Source organism: Brienomyrus brachyistius, unplaced genomic scaffold (assembly GCF_023856365.1).
Source record: "Brienomyrus brachyistius isolate T26 unplaced genomic scaffold, BBRACH_0.4 scaffold483, whole genome shotgun sequence".
In the NCBI taxonomy this organism is placed as follows: domain Eukaryota; kingdom Metazoa; phylum Chordata; class Actinopteri; order Osteoglossiformes; family Mormyridae; genus Brienomyrus; species Brienomyrus brachyistius.
The window spans coordinates 75,278-93,800 of record NW_026042758.1 but is presented as its reverse complement, the minus strand read 5'-3'; the positions used below and the strand labels follow the sequence as shown (position 1 = coordinate 93,800).

The 18,523-nt window shown below is 41.0% G+C and overlaps 2 protein-coding genes across 2 annotated transcripts; both read left to right on the top strand.

The window, feature by feature from the left end:
* The first annotated feature begins 13,852 nt into the window (after nucleotides 1–13,852).
* LOC125729099 (uncharacterized) lies at nucleotides 13,853–15,620 on the top strand. The gene is made up of 2 exons (XM_049005649.1): nucleotides 13,853–15,020; nucleotides 15,204–15,620. Exons 1-2 carry the CDS (start codon nucleotides 14,100–14,102, stop codon nucleotides 15,249–15,251), a joined length of 969 nt encoding a protein of 322 aa, XP_048861606.1. The 5' UTR covers nucleotides 13,853–14,099; the 3' UTR covers nucleotides 15,252–15,620.
* Nucleotides 15,621–15,689: 69 nt separating this feature from the next.
* LOC125729097 (uncharacterized) lies at nucleotides 15,690–18,157 on the top strand. The gene is made up of 4 exons (XM_049005648.1): nucleotides 15,690–16,161; nucleotides 16,316–16,483; nucleotides 16,690–16,785; nucleotides 17,273–18,157. Exons 1-4 carry the CDS (start codon nucleotides 15,712–15,714, stop codon nucleotides 17,585–17,587), a joined length of 1,029 nt encoding a protein of 342 aa, XP_048861605.1. The 5' UTR covers nucleotides 15,690–15,711; the 3' UTR covers nucleotides 17,588–18,157.
* Nucleotides 18,158–18,523: the final 366 nt, after the last annotated feature.

Below are 18,523 nucleotides of genomic sequence, written 5' to 3'. Positions count from 1 at the left end.
TCTAACTCCAACAATTTGGGGGCTCGTCCGGGATGAGGAGAAGGTTGTTTGGATTGGAACCAGAGACGAGGTCTTGGGGACGCAGAGAGCCACGGGCGCCCAGCAATTAGGTGAGCAGAGCCTGTTTTATCGAATTCTGCATATTGGCGATTGCTAAATAAAGTGGCTGGAAGTGTCTCAGGATCTGTCGACCAATATTGTGGCGAGGGCCTGTTGTGCGTAGCTCTGACGGCCTGTGAACAGAGGGTACGGGACCCCGTAGTAGAACCTATTGGCGGAGGATTTAAGTCCACTGTCGTGTCCTTGGTTTGGCAACCCACCTACTGCTGATGAGCAGTAGGACAGCTGGGATTGAGCGTCCCGGGAAATTCAGGACCCCCGAACAGCTAAATTGGTCGGAGGAGTAAGGTTCATCCTCCTTAAAACGGGTTGAAGTCCCGAGGTGAAAGTCCTCAAAGTATTGGGTTAAAGTCCCGAGATTAGAGTACTCAAAGCATCGGGCTAAAAAGTCCCGAGACGTGGGGTCCCAAGGTACCAAAAAGTGTACACAGCGCTATTTACTATTTCGCGTGTGTAAGTGCGTGTTTACTATTCACTATTCCAGTGTGAGTGGGTTTACCATTTACTATTTACTGTTTTGCGTGGTTCGGTGATTGTGTGTGAGTGTGGGTTTAGGTTTTGGTGGTGTTTGTTAGTGGGGCACTCAGAGACAACTAAGAGGTGTACTAAGTGTGGGTGGATAAATCCATCCCCTGAGGCACAGGGGTTGTTGGATCAGGAGAAGTGTAGGTCAGATAAGCTAAAACATGGATCACGAATTTGATAGAGAATTGGATGACGGGGGCTGGGGTCCACCAGTGCGCGGGCGGTGGAAGCCTCTGTGTGAACAGATACAGCTGTTAAAAATAGCAGTGGGAAAAACAGCTCAGGAAAAGGGCCGAGAGAGAGAGACGGCAGATGCGTGGAAGCGTATGGGGATTGCAGTGAAATGTGCAGGATACAAACCGGAGGATAGGCAATCATTAGGAGCACTTTTATGGCGTAAGGTAAAGGAGCATAGCGGCCTGAAAGACGAGGCAGGACGCGAGCTAGTGAAAGCGAGGGTGTTACAACGGGGAAAGTGGAGAAAAGAGGGAGAGAAACAGGAGCAGGAGAGGCGAGCGTGGGCATTACGACACAACTTTGCCCTTATTGGCTTAAGATTTTAGTTACATACATGACGTTTGTATATCTGCTATTTCTCCCGAGAAGCAGGTAAAGCAGTGGTAACTGCTTTTCAATTAATTTACTTGGTAAAATTAAATTTAAATAAATGATATGAATACTGTAATAGTACTCGTGAACTTTGTTTGTTTGTTGTTAGTTACTGTAATGTTGCGCTGCTTTATTTGTTTAATCGTCTTGTCTGTGAAGACATTCAAGTTAATCAAATAAGAACTGCACTGTACACTGTACATGACCATAAAAACTTTGAATCCTTGAAATAAATGTTTTTGATCTTTTCCTTGGCAGTTATCTTTTTACACAGGGCCTCTATGTACACAATAGTTATTTTTTTCACGACTAACAGTATGGATCAGGAGTTGGTTATTGTAAAAGAAGTAATGTGCATGCAGGTGATATTTGTATAGATTTATGTTCACCTCTAGGTGATAAGTTTGATAGTCATTTCTTTTACCGTTTGGTCTCTCGGTTGAACATAATAGTGGCGCGAGCAGCTCCACTTGGTTTTTTAAAAATACTCAGCCATGAACTTCTGGTGAACTCAGGTGAATCCCTTCCTTCAGTAGTAAACCTTGGTATTTTCAGCCGTTTACACATTGTCTCACTAAAAGGTTGATAATATATTTGTCCTTTTACATAATGATGAAATATACGCTAATAAAAGTGAATATTCATAGATTCATGACTAACATAAAGTAGCTAACAGAAACTTAGACTAACAAAAGGTGCAAATACATACTCAGTTGGTTCCATTGTGTTGATTACATTACAATGTTTACATTGTAATGATTATATCATGGATATTTGGCATACTTTTTATAAAATCATAATTCTTATATTCTACGTTAGATAGTGCTAAATAATATTCCATAGATGGATGGACTTTATTAATCCCTGTGGGGAAATTGTTTTTTATGTCTCCCTCAACTTACTCTTTGTGGAGTAAGTTGTCCGCGAAGTGCAGCTACCTGTTGGGGCGCCCAGGGAGCTGGGGGTTAAGGGCCTTGCTCAAGGACCCACAGACGTGCTGAGGCTGGGTTAGTTTCAACTGGTGACCTCATTACAGGCACAAGGACTGACCCCTGCCCCCCAACTGTGTATGAGTAGCATTTATGCTGTTTCTTGAGTGTGAGCTAGTACATAAACCAGCTAGTGCTCACCATTGCAAAAATACTCTAGCTTTCTGTCATACACATTTTTTTATTTTCTTACATTGTCCGTTTTTGTTCATAGTCTGTAATATTCTGAATAACGACAATGTAGAGGAAAAACAGATTAAATTCTCCTTGTTTGTAATTTCCCCATGTAATCCACTGCCTTGTGGTAAGAGGTGCAAAAGTCAGACGCGTTGAATGATGAGGATACGATATTGAGTTTAGTTCTTGAGAGGATTTATTCATATGATATTTTAACACACAGTACTTTGAACTGGTTTGTTTGGCGCAAAAGGGCCGATATGCAGACACCATCACACATGGCAAATACGGTCAATGACTGTTTCACTTTGCACCTTCAGCCCTGAGCCGCGTAATCTCAGCACCTTTAATAACAACCATTGCTGCCTCCTACAGGTGGGAATACACTTAGACAATAGTAAATATCACTAAGGCAGGCAAGTACCTCTCGTTTCAAGTGTTGCAATACTATATAACATTATATTATAAACAATAAATACGAATAAATAAAAACATTAAACAAATAAACATAATCAATAATATTCATGAATAATTATGCTTAATATACAAATAAAAGAATAGCTCCTGCAGATGATTTCAGATAACTACTGGAACAATGAGTTCTGGAGGGGAGCAAGCTCTGTTACATGCTATAGAAATGTTGATCTGATTCCTTTCATTATCAGATTGTTACCACTGTTAAAAACCACAGATATTGTATTCTGATTGTATGCATTTCCTTATTAGGGCATGTCAGTTACTTCTGTTAAAAAATCCGTTTATTCTGACGTCGTAAATTTCCTGATCAGAGTTTACCCTCTTTAAAGTGATGGAGGTCCACTTGTGCGAAAGATACATCGATATGCATATGAGATTTCGTTTGTGCCAAAAATATGTAAATAGCACACAGTCCATGTCGACTGAGCATGTGACAAAGAATTTTTCTGTGACAATTCTATTTTGTCAATGAGTTTGTCTGTGGAGCCCCTGAAGGGACCTAATGGTGTCCGCTAATTAGATACCCAGAAATAAACTGTGTGGCTCCTGCCCAAGCATTGCTGCCCAAACAGCAGCTTCCTCCTTATGCCACCGAGGGAGGAGTAGCCAGTGGTTCCCCTGCCCCTTCCCCTCTCCCCCCTGCAGACGAGGATCATAACCATTCAGCACCCGACTCTACCTCCTTCTCGGTGAAGAAGTGCCGTGGCGAAACACTCAGGCAGCAGGACGAGGTAGCAGAAATTCTTGCCCCTATGTTGGTATGTCCAAATCCTCAAGGGGGAGATAAGGTTTGCTCATCTGACACTGTAGATGAAGGAGTTGAACATAAGAACATAAGAACTATACAAACGAGACGAGGCCATTCGGCCCATCAAGCTCGCTTGGGGAGAACTAAACTAATAGCTCAGAGTCGTTAAAATCTTATCTAGCTCTGATTTAAAGGAACCCAAGGATTCAGCTTGCACTACATTATCAGGAAGACTATTCCATACTCTACACGCTGCGTAAAGAAGTGCTTCCTTAAATCCAGCTTGAAATGTTCTCCCGCTAATTTCCACCTATGGCCACGAGTTCGTGTATTTAAACTAATGCTGAAGTAACTATTTGGTTGAACAGCATCCAAACCTGTTAGAATCTTATATACCTGGATCATGTCCCCCCTCAATCTCCTTTGCTTGAGACTGAACAGATTTAGCTCAAGTAACCGTTCCTCGTATGACATTCCTCTAAGACCAGGAATCATTTTTGTGGCCCTACGCTGCACCTTTTCTAAGGCCACAATGTCCTTTTTAAGATATGGTGACCAAACCTGCACACAATATTCTAGGTGAGGTCTCACCAAGGAATTGTATAATCTTAGCATTACCTCCCTTGACTTAAACTCCACACACCTGGAGATATACCCCAACATCCTATTGGCCTTTTTTATTGCTTCCCCACACTGGCGAGAATGGGACATGGAAGCATCAACATACACACCAAGGTCTTTCTCATGATCAGCTACCTTTATTTCAGTGACACCCATGAAATACCTGTACTTTATATTTCTGCTCCCTAGATGTACCTTATATTTATAGAGTACCTTATATTTATCGACGTTAAATTTCATCTGCCAGGTATCGGCCCAGTCACTAATTAAATCAAGATCCCGCTGTAGCTGCTGAGCCACTAATTCAGTATCTGCTACACCACCCACCTTGGTGTCATCTGCAAATTTCACCAGTTTACTGTATATATTGGTATCCATATCATTTATGTAAATTAGGAACAATAGTGGTCCTAAAATCGAACCCTGCGGTACCCCACTATGAACGCAAGCCCACTGTGAGTTGAAGGACATTGCCAGTGACCTGCTGGACCCCAGGCAGAACAGGCCTCACCATGCGACAGCCCTTCAGAGACTGGTCCTCCTGCGCATGGACTGGGGCATGATGCATCAGTTTAAACAGGAGCCTGGTAAATCCTGCGAGTGCTACACCAAGCGACTGATGGCAGCATTCTCCAACTACAGTGGGATGGACTCCACAACGGACCGAGAGTGTATGTGATGTAAAATACACTAAGATAGGTAAAAACTCTTTTGTGGACTAAGTAAAACAAACATTTTATGTTCTAGTTTTCTTAAAACTACTGAAACAAATAATTGGCTACACTGCAGTTCCGCTGTTTTGTTTGGCACCCCTGCATGTCGTGCATTGTGTGGAAAAAACCTGAAGGCTGAGGAATGTTACGTAACACAGCTAGAATGTAAAAACTCTCTCTGGTGTAATTCACTGCATAAAACCAATGGTGTTAAGTGTGATGTCTTCTTCATAACACTCCCTGATGTTTGTGTCCGTGACCATGAGATAGGGTGGGCTGCTTTTCTTCCTTCCTTTGACTAGTATTCCTCCTAAATTGTTCATCTGTATTTGCTGCATTGGTACTTGATGTGCGTGTGCCTTGTGTCACGATCGCCATTTAACGGGAGCGGCGGACGGGCAGGAAACAGGCAAGGCAGGCAGGATACGGGGATTTATTAGGAACACGGGGTGCAGGAAACATCTCACGCAGACGGACTTCAATGACGGACACTGAACTCTAGTAAGACATGAACTCAAATAGACAGGACTGATTGAAAATAATCGGACACAGCTGGGTACGATCAGGGAAGCACACGTGGATAATCAGGGGGCGTGGCACACACGGTGGTCAGACTGTCCGGGACCTCCTCGGGGACTAGGGCAGGAAAGTCTGGAGCTGGGTCAGGGACAGGAGTGGGGCCAGGAACAAGAGCCCCAGGGGGCACAGTCATTTGAGGCGGAGGGAGCGCCTCGGGCGTGGGCTCTGGGGCCGCAGGGGGCAGCGGAGGCGGCTGCTCAGGAGCTACGGGCAAAGCAGGCGGCGGCTGCTCGGGCTCTGGGGCCGCAGGGGGCAGCGGAGGCGGCTGCTCGGGCTGCGCAGGAGCTATGGGCGACGAAGGCAACTGCTCAGACGCTGTAGCAGGAACCCAGGACTTTATGCTCAGCCCACTGCTGTTAACTCCGATGACTCACAACTGAGCAGCAATGCACATTTCGAATTCCATCATCAACATCAGGCAGATGACAAGACTGTTGTGGGTCTCATCAATAAAAACGGTGACTCAGCATACAAAGAGGAAGTGTGATGACTATCGGACTGCTGCAGAGCCAACAACCTGTCTCTGAATGTTGACCAAAGAGATGGTTGTTGACGTTAGAAGAACACAAAACACAGAGTGACCACTCTCTGCTGCACATCGATGGCTCATCTGTGGAGATCGTAGAGAGTACCAGATTCCTTGTTGTCCATCTGGCGGAGAATCTCACCAGGTCCTTCAACATCAGCTCCATAGTAAGGAAAGCACAGCAGCACCTCTACTCTCCACGGAAGCTCAGAAAAGCCCATCTCCCATTCTCACACTCTATTGGGGAACTGTTGAAAGCACCCTGAGCAGCTGCATCACGGTCTGCTTTGAGAACTGTGTCGCCTCAGATCACAAGTCCCTACAACAGATAGTGATGACAGGTGAGAAAATCATTGGGAGTATCGTGTTAGAGAAATATGTACTTTTTTTATCATCATTTTGCTAGACGCTTAGAAACAACACCCTGCCGCAGCTTGATCTTAATTGAGCAATAACACGTCTCAAGAACTGTCGCTTGAATATTTCCACCCCATATATGGTGACAAACAATGTTCAATGTCAGTTGCATATCCTGTTTGTGTACCTCAATAAAAGACACTGCGAGGGGAGTTACTCTTTCGAAGTTGGCTGAGTTCGACTGAGAGGCTGACACCTCGAGGTCAGGACCGGGCTTCCCTTTGTAAGGAAAAGTGGTAAAAATGTCCCAAGGTTCTTGGTTGATCATTTGAATGCAGACAATGTTAGGAATTTATGATCATGGGGGAAGCCAGGGAGAGAATGGGGGTTCCAGTTGGCACCACTATGGTGATAAGGATAAGATAAGGTGATAAGAATTGAATTACAATGATCATAAAAGTCTCCACCCTGTCCTGTCCCGTCCCTGTCTCAGGATCCTCACACTCCAGGGGGTCACTCTTTATATGTAAATTCACTCACAACACCTACACACAACACCTTGGTGGGGAGGGCCTTTTTGGGTATAAAGGGGGGTGAAGAACTGTCTTCAATTTGTATCTGAGCTGCCTTTCAGTACCCGGTGTGTCTCTACACTGTATTACATTGTATTATTTTTGCTGTTCAATAAACCATCATTTTGCTGAAACTGCGGAGACTCTGCAAGTGGATTCCCTACACCTTGCAGCAAGTAAAACGTCATCACAGCTGTCTGTGTTGTTCTGTGTTCAGAGACTGGTTTGTTTCCAGCGCATCTTCAGAAGAAGATAACCCTAACATATCTCTCCCCTCCATCACAGATATTCACACCACACACTGCATCCGCAAAGCCACCACCATTGTGGATGACCCCACCCACCCCTCACATTATCGTTTCACCCTCCTGCCTTCTGGAAATAGGTCCCGGAGCATTCGGGCCTTCACAGCCAGACTCAAACAGCTTTATCCCCCATGCCGTCAGACTACTGAACTCTCAGGGACTAATCTGATACCACACACACATACACTCATTAACACACTTTATTATTTAACTACTATTTTTTATCTTATTGTCGCCATGTTTACAGTTACTTTTATTTATTTTTATTGCTACCTCATTGGACAACCAAACTGCGCCTTCTCAGTACTGGGTTTACTGTGCTGTTTGTGCTCGTTGGTGTCAGTTGTCCTCTCTTTTTGCACTGTCCTGCAATGTTTGCACAGTTTTTGCTCATTATGCACCATACAGTATGTTGCTAGGTTGGTATGTGTTAGTCTTCTGTTAATTTAAGTAGCACCTTGGTCCGAGGGAAACAGTTTCTTTTGTAACTGTACTATACTCAACTGTGTAAAGTTAAAAATAACATTAAAGACCTACTTGACTTTTACTGAACAGGTGCTAAAGTGAAATTACTTGCTTCTGGGAAAGAACTCCAGCTGAAATTCTGTACAACAATTATGGGAGACATATGGGAAGGACGCGGTGTCAGACCTGCCCCAGTGGGACGAATGTGGTTTTCCTAGTAACAGCAGCTTCAGTCCCAATCAGATAAGCCAGATGCATCTGAAATTAGAGGAACGGGATCAGACTGGTTGCTCAGGGACTAATGTGGTAGAACTAAAACAGAGACAAATTGGACGGTGTTTCAATTGTGGGAAAATGAGACAAAGCAGGCAGAGGAGATGCGGGTGGCAAAGAAGCATGAGATAAGGAATGCAGAGAATGTGGATGAGGGTGAGACTCCTGTGAAAACTGTGTATTGAAAATTAGGGCCATAGTATTGTCATCCATCCTGTCAGGGTATGGAAATACACTGAGGGTAAATGGCCTAATGCAGGAAGTGTCTTAATCCTATAACATCCAGCTGATTCAGGCTGTGGGGGACAGTGTAGTACTGCACTCTTCTGGCTGGGACCTTGAATAAATGAATGAATGTTACATTTATACAGCCCTTTTCTAAGATACACAAAGAGCTTTACAGAAGCACTGGGGAGCCACTTCAACCCAAACGTGAGGCAGCAGGAGAGGGGGCCCAGGCAGAGAGAACAGCCAACAAGACGGGTGCTTCCACAGACAGGACGGGGGCCCCGGCAGACCAACGCTGACGACTCCTGGGACCAAGTCAACAGAGCAGCTGTCGTCATTGTGACTCACCCTCATACATCCATCCATTGTCTAAACCGCTTATGCTACTGGGTCGCGGGGGGTCCAGAGCCTATCCTGGAAGGATCTGTGCACGAGGCAGGGAACAACCCAGGACGGGGGGGCAGCTCATTGCAAGGCACATTCACACACCATTCACACACACATGCACTCCTACGGCCAATTTAGCAAGAGAGAACATGCAAACTCCCCACACATGTGACCCAGGCGGAGACTCGAACCTGAGTCCCAGTGGTGGGAGGTAACAGTGCTAATCACTGCACCACCAAGCAGCCCCACCCTCATACATGATTTCTGATTCTTGATTTTAATCCCCTTTTCTGTTTTTGGCAACATATAAAGTGCTGTGAATGTCACTGTCAGATTGTCATATCATCCTCCAGTTGTCCCTTGTCACCCTGGATGCACATTGAGTGTTTGCTAAATATTTTATCTTGTAGTGTTCCTGATTTTTTCCTGTGTTTTAATTTGCAATTCTCAAATTTCATGACTGGCATCCGTGGGGACGATTAATTAAACCTGTTAACTCTGCACTTCAATTTCAAACTGTTGGTAACATGTGTACATATTTTTGTCTGATCTTTTCACCACCAGGTGGCGATATAGCAACTCCAGAGTTATTGATGGCTAGAACAAAAAAAACACAGTAACACAGAGGTGTAGCTAAAAATTCTGGGCCCCTGACAGAATGTCACCTTGCGCCCTCTGTCGAATTTTACATTCTGTGAAAGAGATTTGTTGAGCCATCTTCCAATGTAATCCAATCCAGCTCTTTATTTGAAAAGCACTTTAAACAACCTTATGGACCAAAGTGCTGCACAAAGGAATAAATAAAAACATTCACACACTTAAAAACGAAGTAAAAGAAATTTAATAAAAACCAAAACATTCAATGTGAGTAAAAGGCCATTAATAAAAATTTAAAAAAATCTATTAATTAATAAAGAAAAGGCTAAGATTAAAATAAGATTTACTATTAAAATTAACATCTCACAATGTGTCAAAGGTGAAGGAGAAGAGATTAGAAGAGATTTAAAAACGGACAGAGGGGATTCCTCTCTAATGTGAAAAGGCAAGTCATTCCACATTTTAGGAGCTGCGACTGCAAAGGCTCGATCCCCTCTAAGCTCACGCTGAGTCTTAGGAACCGTCAGGAACAGCTGATCAGCTGACCTGAGAGAGCGGGTGGGGGTGTAAGGGTGAAGCAGCTCACACAGGTCAGATGGAGCAAGACCACTGAGGGCTTTAAAAGCAAATAACAGAATTTTAAAATGAATCCTAAAATGTACGGGCAGCCAGTGGAGTGAGGCTAAAATGGGGGAGACATGCTCATATTTCCATGTGCGGCAGCATTTTGAACCTTCTGGAGGTGAACAATAGTGGAGCCTCTAACCCCAACATAGAGGGCGTTACAGTGGTCCAAACTAGTAGTGACAAAAGAGTGGATTACTGTCTCAAAGTGCTGCCTAGAAAGAATTGGCTTTATTTTGGCCAACTGCCTCAATTGTAAAAAGCTTGACTTGACAACTAACCTTATCTGAGTGTCAAACTTAAGGTTGGTGTCGACTTTAACCCCTAGGTGTGTGATGACTGGTTTACAATATTGTTCCAAGGAACCTAAAATTACAGTGGAGGTCAGAGGAGTGGAGTTACCAAAAACCAACACTTCTGTCCATTACCTCCCCACTTCCTTGTTAGTTACAATATTTGTTCTGCATTACTGTACACTGTAAACCCAAATGCTCAAAATAATCAAAATTATTAAGTAGCATAAACTTAATTTTCTGAAACAGTTCTACTAACCTAAATATTTTGAGTTCATGTGACTTTTTTATAGTTTTTGAGTGAATTAAACTGATTATTTTTAATTAACTGAAACAATGTGCTTATTAAGTAAGTGCCACTTAGGTGTATAATTTAGCTGTACTTATTTCTTTTTGTTTCAACATTGTATGTGTACTTGCGTGTGTGTGTGTGTGTGTGTGTGTGTAACCAATTGTCATTTTTTATTAAATTATATGTATTTAAATAAGTTAATATTTAAAAATACTTAATTTTCCTAATAATGGTTGGGTCTTCATAAATTCAGCTGTAAAAGATTTTAGCAAGAAAAATATTAAATTCACTCTAAGTACTAATTTTAAACGAAAAAATATGTTTGATTAAAAAAGTTACGACTCGGTTTACGTAAGGGTCATCATTTTATTGGCTTACGAGGTTCCCTTGCCCCAAGGTCAAAGGTCACGTGCAACACGTAGATAAGTTACTTTGGCGCCACAAAAGACTGCAGTGCAGTGCAGTGAGGAGGATGTAAGCTTCAAGCTATCGGCAGTTATCAGCAACGTCGGTGTCACGGTAAGTGTTAAATGTGTTTTTAAACAGGGGTTTATCTAGTGAACAGTTACAGCAGTTTAATCAAGACAAAACTTTAAACAGCGTTCGTCAGTTACGTATATTTACATTCAAAAGTCATGGATGTCTAGCAAGGAACAACTGATAAAATAGGCTTAATAAAAAACAATGAACGACAAAGCATAACACATCAGCTAACTTACATAATTTTTCAAACGGACCATAGTCTATAATTCTGCGTGTACGATTTAGCCAAACGTTACATTTGTTTTAAAGACATTAGACGCTGAAATTATGTCCACGCGTGATACGCGATTAAAAAAAACATCCATTGCTAATTTTGGGTGGTGTCCACAAAACTAGATAACTAAAAATATACTTTTCCCAATGTGTTGACGTGCCACTGATACGCAAACTAGGGAGCTGGAGAGCATGTGCCATGGGCGTCGCTAGGCCATTTTTCGGAGGGCTTTAGTCCCCCTAACATTTGTACTCAGCCCCCCTAAAAATTCTCCTTAAGGCCACTTAAAAAAAAAAATAAAAATTGGTTCTCGTCCCCTCTCGACCCGCCGAAATGCCTCCGACCCCAATTTTTTTTATTTCGTTAAAATCGCATGGAAAATACCCAAGAATGACGAAATTTGAATTTCCCGCGCATTCCACATCGACGATTGATCCACATTGTGTAATCCTAGTCTTGGAATGGTTTCATGAACCTAAATTTGTCTCTACCTGAGATGGGCTGGTGCAAAGATTTAAATCTGGGGAAGTGATGTGGTACATGTTCTTTACTTGTTTGTAGAGTTGCATTTCCTTGTTCAACCATTCAGGTTCCTGTATTTTGTAAATTCCTCGTGTTTTAACATGTTTTAATACACTTTCTTTCTAGATATATATTTTAAAATCTTGGTTGTTCATTTAGAATGGGAATGACAAACAGAATATTGGTTTCAAATAGTATCATTTTTATATTCACGAATGAAACATCAGCATAAAGTATCGAAATCCATAGTTGGGAATGAGATACACATGGATCAAGGAATTCTTGTATTTTCTTACATTTAATATATTTGAAACGCAACAAACTGGAAGAACTGAGGAAGCGTACTAAGTAGGTCTGCTCTCTTCGGTATGTATTTTCAAATATGTATTTTCTTACATATTTGAAAGTCCAAACAGTCAATCAAAATTTTGTAAAAAAAAAAAAAAATCCCGCCCACCCTACCCACCCCCTCCAAAAAAAGGGCGAGAACCAATTTTTTTTTTAAGTGGCCTAAACTTGACACAAATTGCTGGTCGCCCATCGTCCCCGTTAAATTTGATATGAAAGTTAATTAAATAATTAAACTATTTTGATTGAGCTATACACTTTCTAACATTAATTTTGTTTTTCTTTCAGGTTGTTGGCTACAGTATGATTTGGCAATGTAAGTTGTGCTCAGCTTCTTTTACTGACAGATTGCAAATATTTAAGCACTACAGACTGCAGCACAGCCACTTTTCCAGTGTAAGCCCCCTTCCATGCATCTATAATTATTGCATGTGTACATTTAAGACACTTAATAGTCTTAGAACTCATTTGTCAAGATGTCATACTCGCCAATTTGGTAGTAGTGCAGAACACTCTCAGCAGGCTCTGTTATTTAAATGCCCTTTATGCCCATTTCAGCAGCAATTTTCTGAATCTGTTCTTTTCTGCCATCTTAGAAGGCATTTAAGAAATCATGAAACAGTGGCTTGCCCATATAAGGATTGTAGCTTTACCACAAATGTATACTCTTCATTCAATTCTCATAAAAGTAGATCACACCAAGCAAGCGTTTCATCAGACTTTCAAAATGACATTGTCAGTGATGTTGGTCAAGCCAGTATTCCTGCAGTTGATGGTGATTTATATGAAGAACCTCCAAGCACAGATGAGGATCCAGTGGGGATTGATGGTCAGTGTGACACTGACGTACTAAAAAAACATCTTAGAATTAATTTATCTTCCTTATTTTTGAAGATGCAGGCAATCCTACATGTCTCAAACACAGCTACCCAAGAAATAGTGGAGCATTTAAATCAGGTCTGCTTCTTATCTCGGCCTTTGATCAAGGAGGCAATTAGAGATATATTGCAGAAAAATGGTTGCAATGTGGCAGAATCTGCACTGGATGAAGTTGTAAGTGCTGTTATGGATTCCAATGTTATATTTACTAGTACTTCTAAAGGTGCAGAGTTATCCACATCCAAGCGCAGAAAAGTCTTTTTCGAGCACAACTATCCATGTGTAATGCCAGTCGAGTATCAGCTGGAGCAACGTGGACATACCACAATGTATGTTCCTATTCTTCAAATGATTCAGGAGTTGTTTAAAAACACAGACATTCTAAAAATGATTACTGATCCAAATACCAATTCTGGTCAATATGCCTCATGCTACAATGGCTCATATTTCCTTGAAAATGAATTATTTTCAACAGGTGATCTCATTTTACCACTCCAGTTATATATTGATGAGCTTGAAATTGCCAACCCACTTGGCACATCACGTAAAATTCACAAACTTTGTGCTGTATACTGGGCACTTGCCAATATGTCACCAAAATACAGGTCAGCATTACACAATATACAGCTAGCAATGCTTGCAAAAGTGACAGACCTCCAGAGGCATGGGTATGCAGCTGTACTTGCTCCATTATTACATGATGTTCATATTCTTGAACAGGATGGTGTTTTTATTGAACGACTTGGTCGCAATGTCAAAGGCACCATCTTTTGTGTGTCTGCTGACAATCTAGCTGCCCATGGATTAGGTGGCTTTGTGGAGTTATTTAAAGCAGGCTATGTTTGCAGATTCTGCTTGGCCACAAGAGAACAGTTTCCAGCAACTGAAGCCAGGCAGTTTTCTCAAAGAACCAAAGATAGCCATGACCTTCATGTACAAAACATTCAGGAAAATGACGCTTCCTCCAACCACTTTGGTGTTAAAACAAGTTGTGTCTTGCGTGACTCCCTGGATTACTTTCATCCAGTCACAGGCTTTCCTCCAGATGTCCTGCATGATCTTCTAGAAGGCATAGTTCCTGTGGAGATTTCTCTCTGCATTAAGACCTTGATCCAGATGAAGTACTTCACTTTAGAGTATTTGAACCAAAAGATTGCATCATTCCCATATCAACATGCTGATAAAGTGGATAGGCCTCAACCAATTCCCAAAACATTTCTGTCTCGAGGAACGATAGGAGGGAATGGTCATGAAAATGCTACTCTGCTCCGACTGCTTCCATTGCTTGTAGGCAGTGTTGTACCAGAAGGTAATGGTGCATGGACAGTTTTGATGGAACTGAAAGAGGTAGTGCAGTTAGCATTATGCCCATCATTTTCTGATGAAACCTTAGACTATTTTCAGTCCAAAATCAGCGATCATAAGCAAGTACTGCTGAAGACATTCCCAGAGTTTAGCCTTCGTCCTAAGCATCACTATGTGGAGCATTACCCCACCATGATCAAGTGCTATGGGCCCCTGGTGCATGTTTGGACAATGCGATTTGAGGCCAAACACCGTTTTTTTAAACGAGTGGTGCATGACGCTCAAAACTTCAAAAATATTTTGAAGACAATGGCAGTCAGACACCAACACATGATGGCATACCATCTTGCTGCCCCATCATTTTTCAAGCCAGAAACACAAGCATCCAGGGTTGACTCTGTTCTGGTTTCAGCTCTACCAGAAGTAGCTCAGCTACACATTAGAACACTAACAACTAGTGACACAATATACCAGACATCAAAGGTTACCATTGATGGCACACACTATGTCTGTGAAATGTTTTTGTCTGTCGGAGACAGTGGTGGACTACCTAGGTTCTGCAGAGTAGAGCACATCTACCTTGTCAATAGCACTGTTTCATTCCTTTGTTCTAATTATGATTGCTGGTATTTAGAACATCTTGGATCCTATGAGCTGTCACCTTCCCAGACAAGTCTGTCAATCCACCTGAAGTCTGATCTCAACGATTCAGTCCCGCTCTCTGCATACGAGGTAGAAGGCTTGCTTCTGTTAACACCCAAGAGATTCATACAAATAAAACAGAACTGAGTCTAGCCAGTGGTGAGTAGTTTTTATTGAATTAATTACTATATTTGTATTACTGTTTATCTAGCAGCATATAATCTGTATATTTTAATAACCATTTATGCATGCCAATCTTTTGCTTTCCATTAGCATAATGGCAGATCTATCCCCACAACCCATGGTCCTTCGTGTTGTTGAACCAGACCGGGCTAGAAAATTAAAACTCTGTTCACGACCAGCCTCTATTGATGCACTGATTGCTGTTATAAAAGAACAGCTGGAAATAGACCTTGACTTCAGTTTAAAATATGAAGACCCCGACTTTGATGGAAAACTTACATCCCTCTCTGACATTGATGAGTTGCCACAGAAAGCGGTTGTGCATGTGTCTTTTGAGCAAGATTCCAGCTCTGTTGCCTCAACAGAAACAATCTCAAGTGTATCATCCTCAGAACGTGGGAGAAGATGGCCTTCAGTTTTTTTTTCAATTCCCACATTTTCTTTGGATGTTGAATTGAAACTTCGGGAAGGTAATACTGAATTTGAGAAGAACAACAAGTATCTTCAGTTAACAAGAGATGTAAAACATGACATTTTAGAAAAGCTAGCATCTGAGATGTATGGCTACAAGGCTTATCCCAGTGATAAGGAGATAGCAATGGTAGCTGAGGCTCTTGTGTTAAAATATCCTTGCTTGAAGGAAGCAGGATCTGAAACTGGCTGGAATGGATGGAAGAACAGCCTAAAGTTTAAGATGGGCAACTATAGGAGCAAGATGAGAAGGGCTGGATGTTCAGAGATCACAGTGAATGCTGGAAAAAGAAGTAGAATGAATCCTGACAATGAATCTTCACATTCAAATATTAAAAGACCCAAACGAGCGGAGGTAAACTTTCTGCCCAACTTTCCCCAAGGAGAAAATCCCTCAACCCTTGAACAGCTGAGGCAGAAAGTTGTTGATGAAATGAAGAAAGCTGAGAAGAACTTGCCGCTTATAAAAAAGATGATGCAAACCACATTTGCCCTGCGGCGACAAACCATAGTAAAGACATGCCCACCAGTGAAAGAGCTCATGGAACTCTGGCCTGCACTCAAAATGGAATCTGAGGTAATGTAGTAGCACTTTTTCCTGTTATTTCTTTTTTTGACAACATATACCACATTCAGGGGCTGTTTTCTGCCTTATGGATGGGTAGTGTATTTGCCAGATTCACATAGTTAATATGGCTGTGTTGTCTGTCTGTCTTTGTTTTAAAATGTAGGTGTATGCAGAGTTCCAACGGATTACAAACCAGAACCTGCCCAACACATTCTACTCTGAGCTTGACCGACATCTTCCTAGACTGATGACCCTGTTCAGACAGAAGGCAAGCAGAACCGGGAAGACGTCAGACGCTTTGACTGAAATCCTGAAAATCCATGATGAACAGGTAAAAATATTGTTATACCTATTTTATGGGTCTATTTCTTAAAGAGGAACATTGGAAAACATTTGAAAAGTTTGATGATTCAAATGAGCTTTCAATACAACAACTTGTCCAGGTTTTTTGGTATGTGTCTGATTTTGTATATCTGATTGTAATGTTTACCAGTAAATAAGTTATGTACAATTCTGTTTTTATCTCCTTTTATATAGGAGGTTCATGACATACACACCAAGCGTGTTACTGTTCTTCATGCCCTTCCTGTGTATCTACGTGAGGACGTCTCTGAGTTTTTCAAGACCTGCACAGTAAGTTTTATTTTATTTTTTTTAATCTCACGACTATATTAAGTAAACAGTTCATATGAATACAGACATATTTACACGCTTACCCTTCCTCAGTCTTTCAAATCACATAGTTTGTGTGATTTGAAGAGATTAGAAGCGATTTTTCTTTGACCTCACTGTAAAAAAAAAAAAAACTTTGGTACTAGATAATTTTGATTAAAGCAAAGTGTTTTTATAGGTTTTTTTAGCATAGTATCAATTTCTTGTTTACTGGTAGCTTAGCTGGGTCCTGTAGAACACTGATCTTCTGTTTAAAATCATACTGTAGTTTGTTCACACAACAATTAAAATCATTAAACTTTCTGTCAGTTGGTCTGAAGCAATATTGTTTGTTAAATCTCATGACTAACTAAATGCCTTTATCTTTGCACTAAACCTGCTGTAAATATTTTTGTCAAAAATCTTAATAAAAAATCTTTAATCCTTTTATATCCATTTTATTTTGTAGGACACATCTGATGAGCCTGACCTTTTAGATGTTTCAGTAGCCCTCCTCACAGTCGTCAAAGATAATGACACAGGTCCAGTTCACTTCCAGCCTGTGAAAATCTCTGTTGTCATTGAAAGCGAGATTGTGGGCAACCTCCCCAGATTTGCTGATGCCGTCCTGGTAATGTTTGGACTGATCTATGCACTACACCTCAGCTATCCCAGGGGACTGACCAACACTTTTGAATTCATTCAGAAGATTTTACTTGGTCTTGACGATGGTAAACTGTCACCCAAGTTACAGAGTCTCAAAAATGACTTGATGCGCATGTAGACATTTATCAGAATAATTACTAAGGCCTGGCAGTTCCTTTGTAGTTCAATGTAGATTATTTCTGTGAAAATAATGGTTAAAATGTTTCTGCACCAGTTGTTTTCCCACAATATGCACAGTGTGCCTTTTGTATTAATGTTATTTGGCATTAATACAACTCTTGTTCTTGAAAGTTAAGTACTGGGTAGTACTTGATAATTGTATGTGTATTTTAGTTGTAAATGGTACATGTTAAGTTTCAGGCAGGTTCATAAATTTGTAATTTTAGAGGTGCTATTTTAATCTGGTGTTCAGGTTTTAGCCTAGTGCATCTCTGAATTGTTTTATGCTTCTGTCTTAAATTAACACTGCAGTGTTAAATAGAAGAGGGCAAGAATTCAGTGTAACTCACTGTAACTTAAACTTTACTTTGTTTGTACTCAAAATATTTGAGGCAATGAGTTGCCACAAAAATTTTAAGTTTTGAAACATGCGATTTTGAGTCTTGTGTGTGAAAGCTTTTGAGTTACTTGTACTTGTAAAACAAATGACAAAGACTAATAAATATTGAGTTGATGCTACTTAAAAATGGTTCTTTGTGTACTTATTTTTTTTTGTAATGTTAACTTAATACCATGAGAAAGGTTAAGAGAAATTTTAAGTCACTATAACTGAAAATATTTAAGTTGATTTAATAACTAGTTTTAATTTAACTGTAATTAAAATGTTTATGTAGCATATAATCCAAATATTTAACCTTTTTGAAATATTTTTTTTAAGTTCATGAACTTAAAAACATTGAGGCAACGAGTTACATCAATTTTTTTAAGTTCTGCTTACTAATTTGGTTTTACAGTGTACTGCTTTGGAGCCTTTTGATATTAAGGTGAATAACACAGGTGAAAAATTAAGGTGAAAAAAGAGACAGATGCATTGACAGCAGTCGTGGCCACACTT